General features: G+C 40.5%; 2 protein-coding genes and 1 long non-coding RNA gene across 4 annotated transcripts in view; 1 reads left to right on the forward strand and 2 right to left on the reverse strand.

Annotated features, from left to right (window-relative positions):
- chtf8 (CTF8, chromosome transmission fidelity factor 8 homolog (S. cerevisiae)) overlaps positions 1 to 4,380 on the reverse strand; it is a 7,876-nt gene extending 3,496 nt beyond the window's left edge. For both annotated transcript variants that reach the window (XR_004333037.1, XM_032523351.1), the window contains exon 1: positions 4,195 to 4,380. Coding sequence is in view for 1 of the 2 variants with exons in the window: in XM_032523351.1 (XP_032379242.1) it covers positions 4,195 to 4,214 (20 nt within the window). In the remaining variant the exon portion in view is untranslated. The remainder of the gene's footprint in view (positions 1 to 4,194) is intronic.
- LOC116693970 (uncharacterized) overlaps positions 1 to 14,846 on the reverse strand; it is a 21,605-nt gene that overhangs the window by 5,058 nt on the left and 1,701 nt on the right. Inside the window, exon 2 of the long non-coding RNA XR_004333040.1 lies at positions 8,347 to 8,354. This is a non-coding gene — a long non-coding RNA (uncharacterized LOC116693970). The remainder of the gene's footprint in view (positions 1 to 8,346; positions 8,355 to 14,846) is intronic.
- Positions 4,698 to 14,846, forward strand: part of utp4 (UTP4 small subunit processome component) — a 14,180-nt gene continuing 4,031 nt past the window's right edge. The window contains 14 exon segments of the mRNA XM_032523328.1: positions 4,698 to 4,856; positions 5,321 to 5,509; positions 6,265 to 6,349; positions 6,634 to 6,723; positions 9,047 to 9,258; positions 9,364 to 9,535; positions 10,741 to 10,832; positions 12,312 to 12,408; positions 12,569 to 12,633; positions 13,637 to 13,649; positions 13,652 to 13,690; positions 13,693 to 13,751; positions 14,034 to 14,190; positions 14,633 to 14,739. Coding sequence (XP_032379219.1) covers positions 4,698 to 4,856; positions 5,321 to 5,509; positions 6,265 to 6,349; positions 6,634 to 6,723; positions 9,047 to 9,258; positions 9,364 to 9,535; positions 10,741 to 10,832; positions 12,312 to 12,408; positions 12,569 to 12,633; positions 13,637 to 13,649; positions 13,652 to 13,690; positions 13,693 to 13,751; positions 14,034 to 14,190; positions 14,633 to 14,739 — 1,536 coding nt within the window.

Here is a 14,846-nt window from a genome sequence, read left to right on the forward strand (position 1 = left end):
CGTTGAGCACACGAAAAGCGTGGCCCGTTAATTTTACAGAAAAACAAACAAAAACAGAATAAGGCGCTGAGCCTAATGCCAACCAGTAGGCTCGTTCGAGATGAGCCAGGTCTGCGCAGAATCGATCACCGGCGATCGGCGCCCGTTGCATGCCGGTTAGGTTTGTGTCCGACTTGATCCCGACTTGCTCTGACGTCATGCACACGTGGGCAACAGAAATCTCACGAGAGCAAGGCGGCCGCAGTTCTGAGACGCAGGCGGCGCAGTTGTTAGGCTCGTTCGAGATGAACTGCGCCTCGCCTGTAAAGTGGACGAGAGCAGGCGGGGGCAGCGGGGGGCGGTGACAAAAAGCTGCGGTAAAGTCGGACAGTTTCCAGCCGATTCCAGCCGCCTTCAGGCTGAACAGGAAGTGATGAAAACACTGTGGTGCGATTCCGATTTAATAAATATAATCAGACCCACATACCAGCTGGTAACGTCTCCAGTTGTTTTAATTATGACAGAGTAGCTGGCAAAGTGCTCTACATGCGATCTGTTGCTGATGTAATTAACAACAGACTGGAGATGATCCGTGATCTGAACGGATTTAGTCTCTCTGACTTCTAAACTTAACTATCAGCCTCACAACATGTGTTATGTACAGAATAGTCTTTAAATCAGACAAATAGCAATAAAATCCTTCCGATTCAAAACAGTAAAAGTTTATATAAAACGTCATCATGTTGTAACCAACGGTGTTAAATCAGCTGAAAAGCCGGCGTTTCCCAGCATGCTCTGGGTCCGCCTGGCTCTTGCAGTCGGTGAAAGCAACTGCGCCGCCTGCGTCTCAGAACTGCGGCCGCCTTCGCTCTCGTGAGATTTCCGTTGCCCACGTGTGCATACGTCAGAGCAAGTCGGGATCAAGTCGGACACAAATCTACCCGGCATGCAACGGGCGCCGATCGCCGGTGATCGATTCTGCGCAGACCTGGCTCATCTCGAACGAGCCTGTTTTTCACCGACTGCAAGAGCCAGGCGGACCCAGGCGGACCCAGAGCATGCTGGGAAACGCCGGCTTCTCAGCTGATTTAACACCTGATTGGTTTACAACATGATGACGTTTTATATAAACTTTTTTTTATCGTTTTGGAATCGGAGGGATTTTAATTACTATTTGTCTGATTTAAAGACTTATTCTGTACAGAATACATGTTGTGTGGCTGATAGTTACGTTTTGAAGCCAGAGAGACTAAATCTGATCAGATCACGGATCATCTACAGTGTGTTGTTTATTAAAATCAGCAACACATCGCATGTAGAGCGCTTTGACAGCTACTCTGTCATAATTAAAACAACTGGAGACTGTGTACCAGCTGGTATGTGGGTCTGATTATATTTTATTAAATCGGAATCGCACCACAGTGTTTTTGTCACTTCCTGTCCAGCCTGAAGGCGGCTGGAATCGGATGGAAACTGTCCCACTTTACCGCAGCTTTCTGTCCCCGCCCCCCACTGCTGCCGCCTGCTCTCGTCCACTTTACAGGCGAGGCGCAGTTCATCTCGAACGAGCCTATAGATTAACGGTTTATGATGCCAACCAACAAAACGTCCCACGTCATCACGCATTCCCAACATTTAAAAGGGGCCGTGCTCCCCGAACCGTTGCCATTGCTGCATGTACCCCTGACTGCAGACCCGCAGACACGTTGAGGGGCGGGGTCAAACGTTTAACTCCGCCCATTCTCCAACCGTCCACTACCCAACTCATTTAATACATGTGGACTAGAAACCTTACTGGATGTGGCGAAATGCAACGATTTAAACATAATGAACTTAATCTTTGGTTTTACTAATTATGAAATACAATATTGACACATTTCACAAAACATTAAATACTTCAATAATAATTAATGAAAAAAGAGAATATTTGAATGTATTTTTATCATAATCAATTGCAACCTAATACTTTCTTATGTTATCAAATCAAACATCGTGACACTATAATATATTATCAGATATATATAATGTATATAGTATGTGTATATTTATATATATACCATAAATATATATATATATTTATATAATATAATATAACACCAATATTATGAAATAATTTTAATAACATATATACACCATAATAACAACAACATAATTAGATTAGATACTTTATTCATCCCACAGCGGGGAATTTCCTTGTTACAGCAGCAAAAAAGCAAACAAACAATGAGTAACACAAAAGAAATTATTTTAATCCATATATCTCATATACGGCAGATCGCCTTCACACCACCTGTTCCTCTGGCGGTCTTACACAATAAAACTCGCTTAAGAAGGAGACCACTGGTTGAGTTGTGGGCTCATTCACGGAAGACATACACTGAAGACATATCTACACTGAAGACATATCTACACTGACATCTCTACACTGAAGACATATCCACACTAAAGACAGATCTACACTGAAGACAGATCTACACTAAAGACATATCTACACTAAAGACAGATCTACACTGAAGACATCACTGAAGACATATCTACACGAAGACATATCTACACTAAAAACATATCTACACTGAAGACATATCTACCTAAAACATATCTACACTGAAGACATATCTACACTAAGACATATCTACACTAAAGACAGATCTACATAAAGACGATCTACACTGAAGACATATCTACACTAAAACAGATCTACACTAAAGACGATCTACACTAAGACAGATCACACTAAAGACGATCTACACTAAAGACAGATCTACACTGAAGACAGATCACACTAAAGACAGATCTACCTAAGACAGATCTACCGAAACATATCTACACTGAAGACATTCTACACTGAAGACAGATCTACACTAAGACATATCTACACTGAAGACAGATCTACACTGAAGCCAGATCTACACTAAAGACGACTCCCTAAAGCAATCTACACAAAGACAGATCTACACTGAAGACATTCTACACAAAGACAGATCTACACTAAAGACAGATCTACACTGAAGACAGATCTACACTAAAGACATATCTACACTGAAGACAGATCTACACTAAAAGACAGATCTACTAAAGACGTCTACACTAAGACGATCTACACTGAAGACAATCTACACTGAAACAGACTACACTAAAGACGATCTACACGAAGACGATCTACAGGCTATCATCCACACGCAGTCATGGGCGCTAGCCCCTCACTGGTCGCGCTAACCGCGCTATGCCTGGGGGGCGAGAACAAGATGTCTGGGTGTTTGGATCTGAGCTCTCCTTCATCTCCTGGTTGCGACGATTCAGAGACCGTCCATGCACTAACGACTGGAACATTGTCCTTCAATGGAAATAATTTCCACACTTTCAGATTACTTGGAGCTAGCAGTTAAAGAAGGGAATTAGCCTTCCAATCCGAACCTCAGCCTGCTCAACTTGTGCAGAAACATTAAAATAGACATAACAAGCTTTTTTTAATTGTTTTTGAAAACTAAACAACTATAAAAGTCACACTTACTTCCATTATTTATTGACTAAAAAGGGCTGTCCGAAGCGTGGGTGCATACTGCTAAATTCACTCTGATATTGCGATGAAATGACAGGGTCAAATGCTGGAGAGTTTAAAGGGGTTAAACGTTGAGGGGCGGGGTTAAACGTTTAACCCCGCCCCTCAACGTGTCTGCGGGTCTGCAGTCAGGGGCTTCTCCATTGCTGTGACTAAGGACAGCAAATTACATGTCCAATCAAAAGGTGTGTGGAACAACACTTAGCAACATGGTGAATTATGTATGTCACATTCACTACAACACTTTAATTAGGAATTCATTTTGGTTCTTAAGATTTGAAACGTAATACTGAAATGCTTTTCAGTTACAGTATTGCTGTTTAGTTAAACAGACAAAGCTACCAAAAATGGTTTGTGCTGGTCAGGGGGTAACGTTACTTTGACGAAAATAATATTTCATGCGGGGTACATTTTCGAGAAAAGTTTAAAACTACTGCAGAGGGACGACACCAAATTGACGCAGCTTCCAAAATGTAATGTTTAATTGACAAAATAACATGAGCTACTTTTCAGTCCGCAGCGTTTTGTCCATGAAATGTGTGTTAGCTATGTTTGTCTTATTCACTGTAGTGTTCTCTCTTACAACGTCACCGCGGTTATTGTTGCTAGGGACGTCCTCCACATTAGCCTAACTATTAATCACAAATGTACCTTACCTTATGACTATTTGAACCATTTCCCTGTCAGATAGCGAGGCCCCGGAACATTAACAAGATGAAAAAAACGCATTTATATTAAACTTATCCCAACATAGCTAGTTTGATAACAAAAACCAACACCATTAAATCGACGTTCATAATCCAGTATTTCCCGCCAGCCGCGCGTGCTATCAGTGTGATGACGTGTTTCCGTTTCTTCTACCCTGTTTGGCTGAATCATTACCGGTTCAAAGGTTCTCAACGTGGTTCTTGATGTCTCCCAGCGTGTGAAGCGAATAGCAAAGAAAGTTTAGTGGCTCTAAAGAAAACAGCGGGTAAACGTCGTTTTATAATGATTTTAAATACTGTGGAACTTAAAGGAATTGTTAGTTCGCATTCGGCATGTTTAACCTGTGAGGGTTTTGCTTTTTGCTAGCGAACAGCAGGTTTCAAGGTTGTGTTTTGCTTTCGCCTGCTGGGTTGTAATAATATGCCTATTTGTGTTTTCCTTAACAGTAAAAATGGGTGAGTTCAAGGTGCACCGTGTTCGGTTCTTCGACTACATGCCCACTGCTATCAGAGCCATGGCGTTTAACAGCCGCACCGAGCGACTTGCTCTGGCCCGGGCTGATGGAGCTCTGGAGATCTTCAACTTCGCTGACAACTACTTCCAAGAAAAGGTAACTTAACAACTCAGAAGCGAGATAACCTTCCCACAATATTCACTTTGGGCTGGAATTCTGAAGTCGTTTTGCTTATTGGGCACTCTGTATCAACAACTGAGCAGCCCTTAGTTCAAATAAGTCCCATGTGTTCTCTGTCTTCATGTTATGTTTTAGTTTTTGGTCGAAGAAAGCTTTGGTAATACAATTTAAAGAACGGTAAACATTCTGACCAGAATTAAATAACTGTTGTGTGTAGATGTATTCCGTATTATAGAGTGCTCCTTAGTGCTAAATTGTCAAGTCACATTCTCCTTCTCATGCACTTTTTTAGATGGACAAAGAAACACTTAACTGCTCAATTTGTCAATGGAGTTTTGAATTATTGTCTTTCTACAAGAGTTGTTTTAGCTTGAAGGAAAATACTTTGAACTGGAGGTAAGATGCGCAGGGATAATGTCGTTTTTGATTTCGATGCACAGGTCATCCCAGGACATGACAGCAGGGCTGTTGAGGCTCTGTGTTGGGTGGGCCAGCGTCTGTTCAGTGCTGGTTTGAATGGAGAGATCACAGAGTATGACCTGGAGAACCTGAGGCCCAGGTACACCGTGGAGGCCTATGGAGGACCAATCTGGACCATCAGTAGCAACAGCCAAGGAACACTGCTAGCGGTCAGTCAAGACCTTCTGGACATTATACTTACTCTAAGGCTACATTTACACCACTATGTTTTCAGTTCTAATTGGTGTTTTGGGACAAAAATCTCCATCCACACAAGACTTTAAGCTCCAGTAGCATAACTAATCTTCGTCCATGTCTGATGTTTCTGTCACATGACTATTTGCATACACTGACATGCCCATGCCAGTTGTAAACAGTCAGAATATTGTCTAACATTACTCTGTAGTTGAAAATCATGGATGTATTAGTTGAAAGTACAGAAAATACTAGAAAGCACAACAATGGGAGGTGGAACTGTTACTGAAAGGCATGAAGCCTACTTAACCGCTAAGACTGATTTGACATGCATCGTCGTTTCCAAAGGTCTCTGTTTCTGCCCATCCAGACTACAAAACTAATATTGCAATTTTCTTTTCCTTCTTAAAAAAAAACTTGAATAATATAGTTCTAGAGACAATACATCATGCAAATTTTCTAAAAACTCATTGTTTTCTAAAATAATTGCACATGACATGTGATGTGCAATCAGTCTGACATTTATTTCATTTTGTAAAGCAGTACAATTTTCTCCTCTCTGTCTGTTTTTCTGGAAATGGATATGATGAAGTTGCTGTCAGCGGTACTGTATACTAAATCTGACACTAAAAATCTTCCACCCAGGCTAACGTTTTCTAGGTTGAAAGTGAGGTTACAATTCCTGTCAAGCCTTCAGCTTTATTAATAGAATGGGTGTTTTTCTTGTCAGGTCGGTTGTGAGGACGGGACAGTAAAGATGTTTGAAGTACTGGAAGAGAGAATTCAGTTTCAAAGAAACCTCGACAGGCAAAAAGGTAAGAACAAGCTGACTTTGAGGTATTTTTGCTTTTCAGCTAGCAATTATATTGACAACTTAGATACGTATTTTGTTTTTGATGGGCAATTTTGGATTCTGCCCGTGACTTAGGGTGCTTTCATACCTATAGTCTGGTGAACAGGGGTGAAGTAACTTTGTTGCATTTTTCCTTTGATTCACTTGTTTTCACACTTCACTTTGTCAAACACACCAAACACTGTATCTAGGAAGGTGTGAACGCAACCTTAGTGACATCCAGTGTTTTGTTTCGTGATCTTTTAGGTCGTATTATATCTCTCTCCTGGCATCCCTCTGGTACACTGATTGCTGCTGGTATGATGGACATGATCAGAATCTTTGATGCCGAGACAGGTAAGTAGATACAGCTCGATCCTGAAGTTATTAGCACAGCGCCCACCACCAGTTAAAATGTTCATAAGATGAGTTTTGTGTATATTGGCCCTAAAACTCCATTTATTCCTTTTAAAGGGGGAACTTTCTAGTTTTTTGTTGTTTTTTTTAAACCTGGACCGTAGTTGCCATGCATTTGTGCCTAAGTGACAAATGTGATTAAAAAATCATTGAAATCGGTCCAGTATTGATTGAGCGAGAACACTTTAACCAGTAGCTGCAAACCGGGCAGCTGTAACCCTATAGGGAAAATGCGCACCGTCAATGTACATACATATACGTAGACTAAAAGTGCTCAAATGAATATTATAGGTAAGCAGAGGTTATAATAATTATAGTAAACAACACTTCAACAGGTCTTCTCTTATTATTATTATTATTATTATTATTATTATTATTATTATAACCTCTTTGTTGTAAGTGTCTGACTACATCATGGGAAGATGTTGAAGTATCTTTATGAAATCTTGGGAGGTGACTTGCTGGAAGACACCGGTGTGGAACTATGGTGTATAGTGTGGATCACGAGTGGGGAAAGAGGAGTTCCAAGGAGTTTATTTGGGAGTGCAGAAAGCGTAGCTTTGCATAATTCAAAGTATTTGTAATTGCCTATTTTCCAAATTGGGCCATCAAAATAACCAAGCTGCCCTTCGCGCAGCTTTCATAGATGTTACCTTTTTGGATACGGACAGGCTGAAGTCTAGGCTAGTTGTGCTACATCTGCAAATGGATGCTAACATGCCATTCGCTGCGCCTTGCAAACCATCGGGTCTGTGGGAAACATTTTGACCGGCGAAGACTACATGCAGCCCCAGAGAAGAAATCCTATACCAAAGCACATTTTACTACATGAAAACGCTGTTCCAAGAGTGGAGAGTTGCAGACAGAGCAGAGGTGAGCTAAAGTTACTGGGTTGACCTGGTATCAGTAAGTTGCACACACAACTTCATCCTCCCATCACGTAGTCTAGGGGTGGAACGGTACATGTATTTGTATTGAACCGAAACAGTACGGGTGTCTCTGTTCAGTACATGAATTTACACGGAGAATACACAATATGCGTGCAAATTAAATCATGTAATGCAGAACCACTGTTAGATACATGTTTCTTAGGGACACCTAATCTGGAGCTCCACCTTAGCTTTGAAGCTATGTAGCCGCTAGCTGAGCTCCGCCTATGGTCAGTGAATAAGTTAGAGATAGCAGCACGCTAATATGGACGAGTAGCCCAGCCTATGGCAAGTGGTGGCGACCCCAAGAGTTAGACACGCCGGCCTCAGTAGTACAGGCGAGATAGTGGTGGATAAGACCAGGACTGTGTGTCGGCGGTTATTCAGCAGTTGTCGAATATGTGAGTGGAAATACAGCTAACGCATATCCAACACCATCACCCCAGTAATCACTGGAACAAGACAAAAATTTGTCTTGTTCTCCTCCCCACAGTGCACAACCAACCTTTAGATACAAATAGGGCCCGAAGTCACTGAATCAATCGGAATTTACATGTCATCTTCAATGTACCCATATTAATTATTAGAGGAACCTGGCTTTAAGTATTTGCTGCGTGTACTTGAACCTCGTTACATGCCATCCTGTCCAAACCTGGGGCAAACTGTAGTCTCTTCCATAAACAACCAAACATGGACGTTGAAGTTTTCAGCTGCACCCTCTGTTTCACTAACAACTGATGGTTGGACTTCTCATGCAACAGAAAGTTATCTCACGGTGACGCTCATTTTATTGACTGAGGATGAAATGAAAGCGTCGGTTGTAACGACGCGGCCCCTGTATGAGCAGAACTCACCTAGCTGAGAAGCTACAGGAGGTCGTGGCAGAATGGACGCCAGAAAGGTATACCTGTCGCACTCCATAGCAAGAATACTTTCTTTTATCTTTTGTGGGGGAAGGTCTTCCCTAAGTAAACTTTTTTTATATGCAATTGGCCCGTTCATAAATTAGAGAAGTTAGATTTTCAGCTTTATATCTGATTGTCAGACACTTTTAATAACAAACTGAGCCTTTCAGTGGCAAAAACAGCATTATTAGTGGACGTACATTGAGGTTGCACATTTTCCCAAAAGGGTTACATTGCTGCTCGGTTTGCAGCAGCTAGTTTTGGTGTTTTGACTCAATGCTTGACAAATTTCTAAGGTTTTTGTTCACGTTAGTCACTTGGACACAAATGCATGGAAATATAGGGTTGATGTTGAAAAATGCCCAAATTCCCTTTTTTAAATATTCCCTAATGTCATGATTGTAACCTTTTGTCATTTGTGGACTTCAGGCCGTGCCACACACAGACTGCTGGTCGAAAGAGGTGTCGGAGCATCCAAGAGCAAAGAGGTTGTGGTGTGGAGCATCGTCTTCCTGTCTGACCACACCATCGTTAGCGGTGACTCTGCTGGAAAGGTCCAGATCTGGGATGGAATCACGGGAACTCTGGTCAGAACTCAATTGGTCACCAAGTGGGACGTTCTGGCTCTGTCTGTTTCAAAGGTAAGTGTACAACCAAGAATTAGACACACAACTGAGGGCAGAGGGCAGTTTTATTCTCGCCTTCCAAAAGAATCAGTAATGTTAAAGTTTGTAAATGTTTAACAGGATGAGAGCAGTCTGGTAGCTGGGACTTCAGAGGGCACGGTCGTCCAGTTTCAGTTCATCTCCTCTACTGTCGATCAGCAGGATAAGGAATGGGTCCGAACTAGGACCTTTAAAAACCACTCGCATGATGTGAGGGCGCTCGTCCACACCGAAACCGCTGTGGTTTCTGGAGGTCAGTGTTAAATCTGCTGTTGGTGTTTGAGTGTATCTTTTTTGTGAATTAAATTTGAAAAAGAGGATTCTAAACTAGGGCTGTTGTTTTTTAGTGTTGCCTTTTATATTCAATTCAATGTTCAATTTGTTCATAAAAATTTTGGAAAGGATTTCCTTTTTAGTTTTTTAAATTCAACAAGCAATGTGTTCAAGCAAAATACTGAACGCAGCAGATCTTGGTGCACTCTAATATTTGTTTATCGCAAGTAATATTGTTACCGCAATATTTAGCAACGTTTGCATTTAGCATTTCCTCATATCGTGTATAAAACAAGTTTGTATGATAATCATATTTTGTACATACTGAAAAACAATGAATCTGAAGAACTAATGTTTTTATTCGCAAGGCCATAAATCATAGATTCACCTCTCAACAAGTTACAGAGCCACCATGAAAAACACAAGTGAATTGTTAGTTTTAGGCTACTTTTACAACTTGCAGCAAGTGCAGTCCAGTTTAACTCACATCTGTGGAAAAGTTTAGATAAATTCTTAAGGATCATAAAACAAAATATCCTGACACCCAGGGTTTTCCCAGGGTTTTTTCCCTACAAAAAATCCACTTCAAAATCCACTCCTCCACTTCAAAAAATCCCGGTCAAGCCTAATGTCGTTCCCGCTATTACTGTTGATAGTAAATGTCAGTTTTTATGTTAATTTTGTAAAACATATACAATGTTTTATGACAAAACTGAGTTGTGGTTTACTTCACAAGCTGTGTTACTACATTATCTGGGTCACATAACCGTGATATCCTGGTACTCATTCAAAACTTTAATTTGTTTGAAAAAGTAACACATGAATAATTATTCGTTTTGAATTTGACTGACAGACACTATAAATACTATTAATCACATATTTTTTTCTTAGGCAATTAATTGTACAGCAAAATTTGGATGGCTTGATACAGCTCTAGCTGGTCTACCTTAAAAATCAGCCCACCTTAAGTCATGGAGCCTGTGTTGAGGTTGTCGCTCCGTGGCTAACCCCTTTTACTTTCTTTAACCAGACACCCTGTATGATTCAGCAGTGTCCAAAACACTAGAACATTTACTGTGCAATGAAGTGTACCGTATTAATTAAACTTAAAATAAGATTTCATCTTAAATATGTACTTGAAACATGACAAGAAGATGATTGTTTTGATGTTTGTGATAATGGCAGGTATGGATACCCAGTTGGTAGTGCGACCACTCTTGGACAAGGTAGAGAAAAACACCCAGGAATCTGCGCTGCGCAAGATGACTTTCCCACACGTGAGTACATATTGACTTATTAATTCATCTCCTATGGGACATAAGGCTTCAATGAGTACTCTCATTGCATTCGGTTATTGTTAGCATGTTGGGCCTCTCCCCATGACAGGTTCATCTGTTCCAGCTCTTGTGTCAAAGTTCTGCACCAGGTTGTTTTGGGCCTCCCAGGGTTTCTTGTTAGGTGGTGTCCATCTTAAGGCAACTTTTGTGATGCGGTCCTGCTCCATCCTCGAGACACATCCTAGCCACAGTCTTGGGCGTCTGTGCGTAATCTCTTTGGTGATGCTCTGGCTTCCCGTTTTCTTGTACAGTTCATTGTTGGAGATCTTATTAGGCCAAAAAATCTTGCATGTTCATCAGAGGCATCCATATTTAGTAGGAAACAATCCCTCTCGGGCCACCCTGGTAGGTCACCTGGTTGAGCGTGTGTCCCATAAACTTAGACTCAGTCCTTACCGTGGTGGACTGGGGTTGAGTCCGACCTGTGGCCCTTTGCTGCTTGTCATCACCTTTCTGTCTCCCCCCCCTGTCTTCAGCTATTCTATAGAATAAAGCCCAAAAAAGAATATTTAAGAAAAAAAGAATACAATCAGACAGACAGTGGCAGTAGTGGCCTAAAACTACCTCCTTAAAAATTTGAAAGACAATGATTGGGGAGGGCTTAACATTTTTGTGTGCATGTTTTATATGTCGGCCAATAAGAAAATGCATACAAAACTGTAACAGCAAAATCCTGTGGAGCTAGGTCTGGAAATGAGACTATTGCCTGCCAAACAGAACAGAGACACTCTTATTTTAATCAGCAAACTGTCTACACAGGCCACGTTTTGGCCACAAAAAGCTTAACTTGATTAAACATGTACAGCAGTTTTTTTGTTGTTGTTGTGTATTACACTCTGAGCATTGCCAAAATGCAGGTGACAATATACAATCAATGTTTTGCCTAGTGCACAGCCAGATGAAACATGAGGTAGACGGAACTGGTTGCAGAGATCAGAGACAGGATTGTGTTGAGGTACAGGAAGAAGCGGAAATGGTAAGGGTCTAAGAAGAGACAGGCAAGAGAAAACGATCATTTAAAGCTGCAAACATGCTGCTACATCATCTTAGTAAAAAACATCCAGGGTGCTCCATTTTACGGCAACCGCAAACGTCTGCTGCTCTCACATATTACACAACTACAGCATGCTATTCATAGCGATGTTTTACAAACGATTTAAAACGAAAGCTGTCGGTCTGTTGTCTGTTTTAGTTTGCTACTAATCTTTGGAAACTTAGCTGCTGCCAGAGACAAACCAGTCCCCCCCCGGAGCATTAACCTTATGGCTACTTAAGATGCATGTGAACCACGTAATACGGGGGGTGAGGTGAATGGGTCTAAATACTTTCTGAATGCACTGTAAAAGAGAGCACCAAGGCAAATGTAGATCATGACTGTTCCCATGGTGACCTGCTTACCTCTGTCTGTCTTCCGTGTAGAGAAGCCTGGTCTGTTGTGCAAAGAAAGCAGGACTGTTGCTCTTCCAGTTCCCTGATCATTTAGAGCTCTGGAGACTAGGGGAGAGCGATGGACATGGTGAGTAAAAAAAAAAAAAACGCACACACACATCCGTAGTACTGCATTATAATGCAAGAAATGGCAAGCAGTTAAAGTGATGGTGAAAACTAAAGGAGCTCTAAGGAGATATGAAGACTTTTCATAGTGTAATAATTGTTCATACTGTGTACGATAGCAGGGAAGCCTGGTGACAGTCTTCCATTGAAGAGAAAACCAGAGAAACTGATCCAGCTGAAGAGGAAGGTGCGTACTGATGTGTGTGTTGTTTTACGTTAAGAAACCTCACTGTATCTGTATGGTGCAGTGGAAATGTCTTTTTTGATTTATTTTAATTACTGGTGTTTTCTCCATAGTAAATATTAGTTTCTCAAATAGTTTTAACATGTTTTAAACACATACAAGAATATGTACAGTATATGGCAAAAGAAACTGTAGTTACAAACATAATAAATATATTTTGTTTCTAACTACAACACAATAAAACTGCACATTTTAGAGTGGCCTTTTATTGTGGCCAGCCTGAGGCACAACTGTCCAATAATCATGCTGTCTAGTCAGCATCTTGATATGCCACACTTGTGAGGTGGGTGGAATATCTCGGTAAAGGACAAGTGCTCACTAACACAGATTTGGACAGATTTGTGAACAATATTTGAGAGAAATTAGCCTTCTGTGTACATAGAAAAAGTCTTAGATCTTTGAGTTCAGCTCATGAAAAACTGGGGCAAAAACAAAAGTGTTGGGTTTATAATTTAGTGTGTATATGTGTGTGTGTGTATGTATGTATGTGTGTGTATGTATGTGTGTGTATGTATGTATGTATGTATGTGTATATATATATATATATATATATATATTGTTTGTTATGTGTAAGATGTGTGTAATATATAGTTATATGTGTATATCTGTATTATATATATGTGTTATATGTATATATATATATATGTGTGATAATATATATATGTGTATATATATATATGTGTATATATTGTATATATATATATAATGTGTATATATATGTATATATAATATATGTGTGTAATATATTATATATATATATTGTTGTGTGTTTTATATAATATATATTTATATTTGTGATATATTTATATAGATGTGTATATATATTGTATATATATATATATGTATATATATATATTATGTATATATATATATATGTATATATATATGTATAATATATATATATATGTATATGTGTGTGTATGTATATGTGTGCTGACTTCTGCAGGGAGAGGATCACATCTCTGCAGTGCTTTGTCTCCATGCGGCGGCTGGCTGGCATACTCACTATCACCAGTTTCCGTCTTTACAGATTACAGAACAACAACATCAGCATCACCAAGGTGGGCTGCTCATCAATTCAATTCAATTTTATTTATAGTATCAATTCATAACAAGAGTTATCTCAAGACACTATACAGATAGACCACACTCCAGAATTTACAAGGACCCAACAGTTCTAGTAGTCTCCTCCAGAGCAAGCAACAGTGCGACAGTGGCGAGGAAAAACTTCTCAGCACTCTTCACTACTCACTGTTCACTCATCTACATAGTAATATGTTGTAGTTAATATGAGATCTAATTTAAGAGATGTAGATAATAATGATGACCTTTTCTCTCTCCAGGTGTCCAAACTACCCAAGGACATTTGCCCGGCCCACCAGCTCTGCTTCTCCCCCGACTCCTCCAAACTCTTTGCTTCCTCCAGCCAATCTTCAGTCATCGTTGTTGCCCTCAAACAGCTGGAGTGCAAATACCTTCATACCCTCAAACCCAAGTCAGGTGAGTCTGAGTCCAATCTGTAGAATTGAGAGCAGCACATTCCCGAGTCAACAACTGTGATCAGGGTCCCTTTTATGCTAGTTTGAAAATGAAAATTGCATTGCCTCCATACTAGTACATTAAATCCATTTCTTTGAGTAAATTATTTGTACACTCACTTTACTATGCTGCCAATTGATCCTGGTCCCTAGGTAAAGGGTTCATTGCAACAGCGGTTATTTGCTTTTTTCAGTGGTGTCAGTAGTCATTGTCAGTTGGGGGAAAACGTGGGCTGTTAATTTGATTTTTAAATAATCTGGAAGAAATCATATTTCTTTCCCTTAATTCAGGTGAGTCATTTACAACCACACCACAGTAGAACCAAATTGAACAAAGTAACCTACGCACTTGTATGTTTACTTTACATTTTGAGTGTGTAACCCTCTTTGTGTGTGATGTCCAGCCTCCAGACAGCCAGTCCACCTGCTGTTTGCCAGTGAGGATGGCAAATGGCTCGCTACAGCAAACACAGACTGTGAGATCCACGTCTACAACCTTGAAAAGCTAAAGGTGAGTTGGAACTCTAACTAGGGCTGTACCGAATACCACTTTTTGAGCTTTGAAGCTTCGGTACTTATCAACAGCGCCTATTCAAAGCTTTGGTGTCAGGTGGCGGG

Source organism: Etheostoma spectabile, chromosome 8 (genome assembly GCF_008692095.1).
Source record: "Etheostoma spectabile isolate EspeVRDwgs_2016 chromosome 8, UIUC_Espe_1.0, whole genome shotgun sequence".
Lineage (NCBI taxonomy): Eukaryota > Metazoa > Chordata > Actinopteri > Perciformes > Percidae > Etheostoma > Etheostoma spectabile.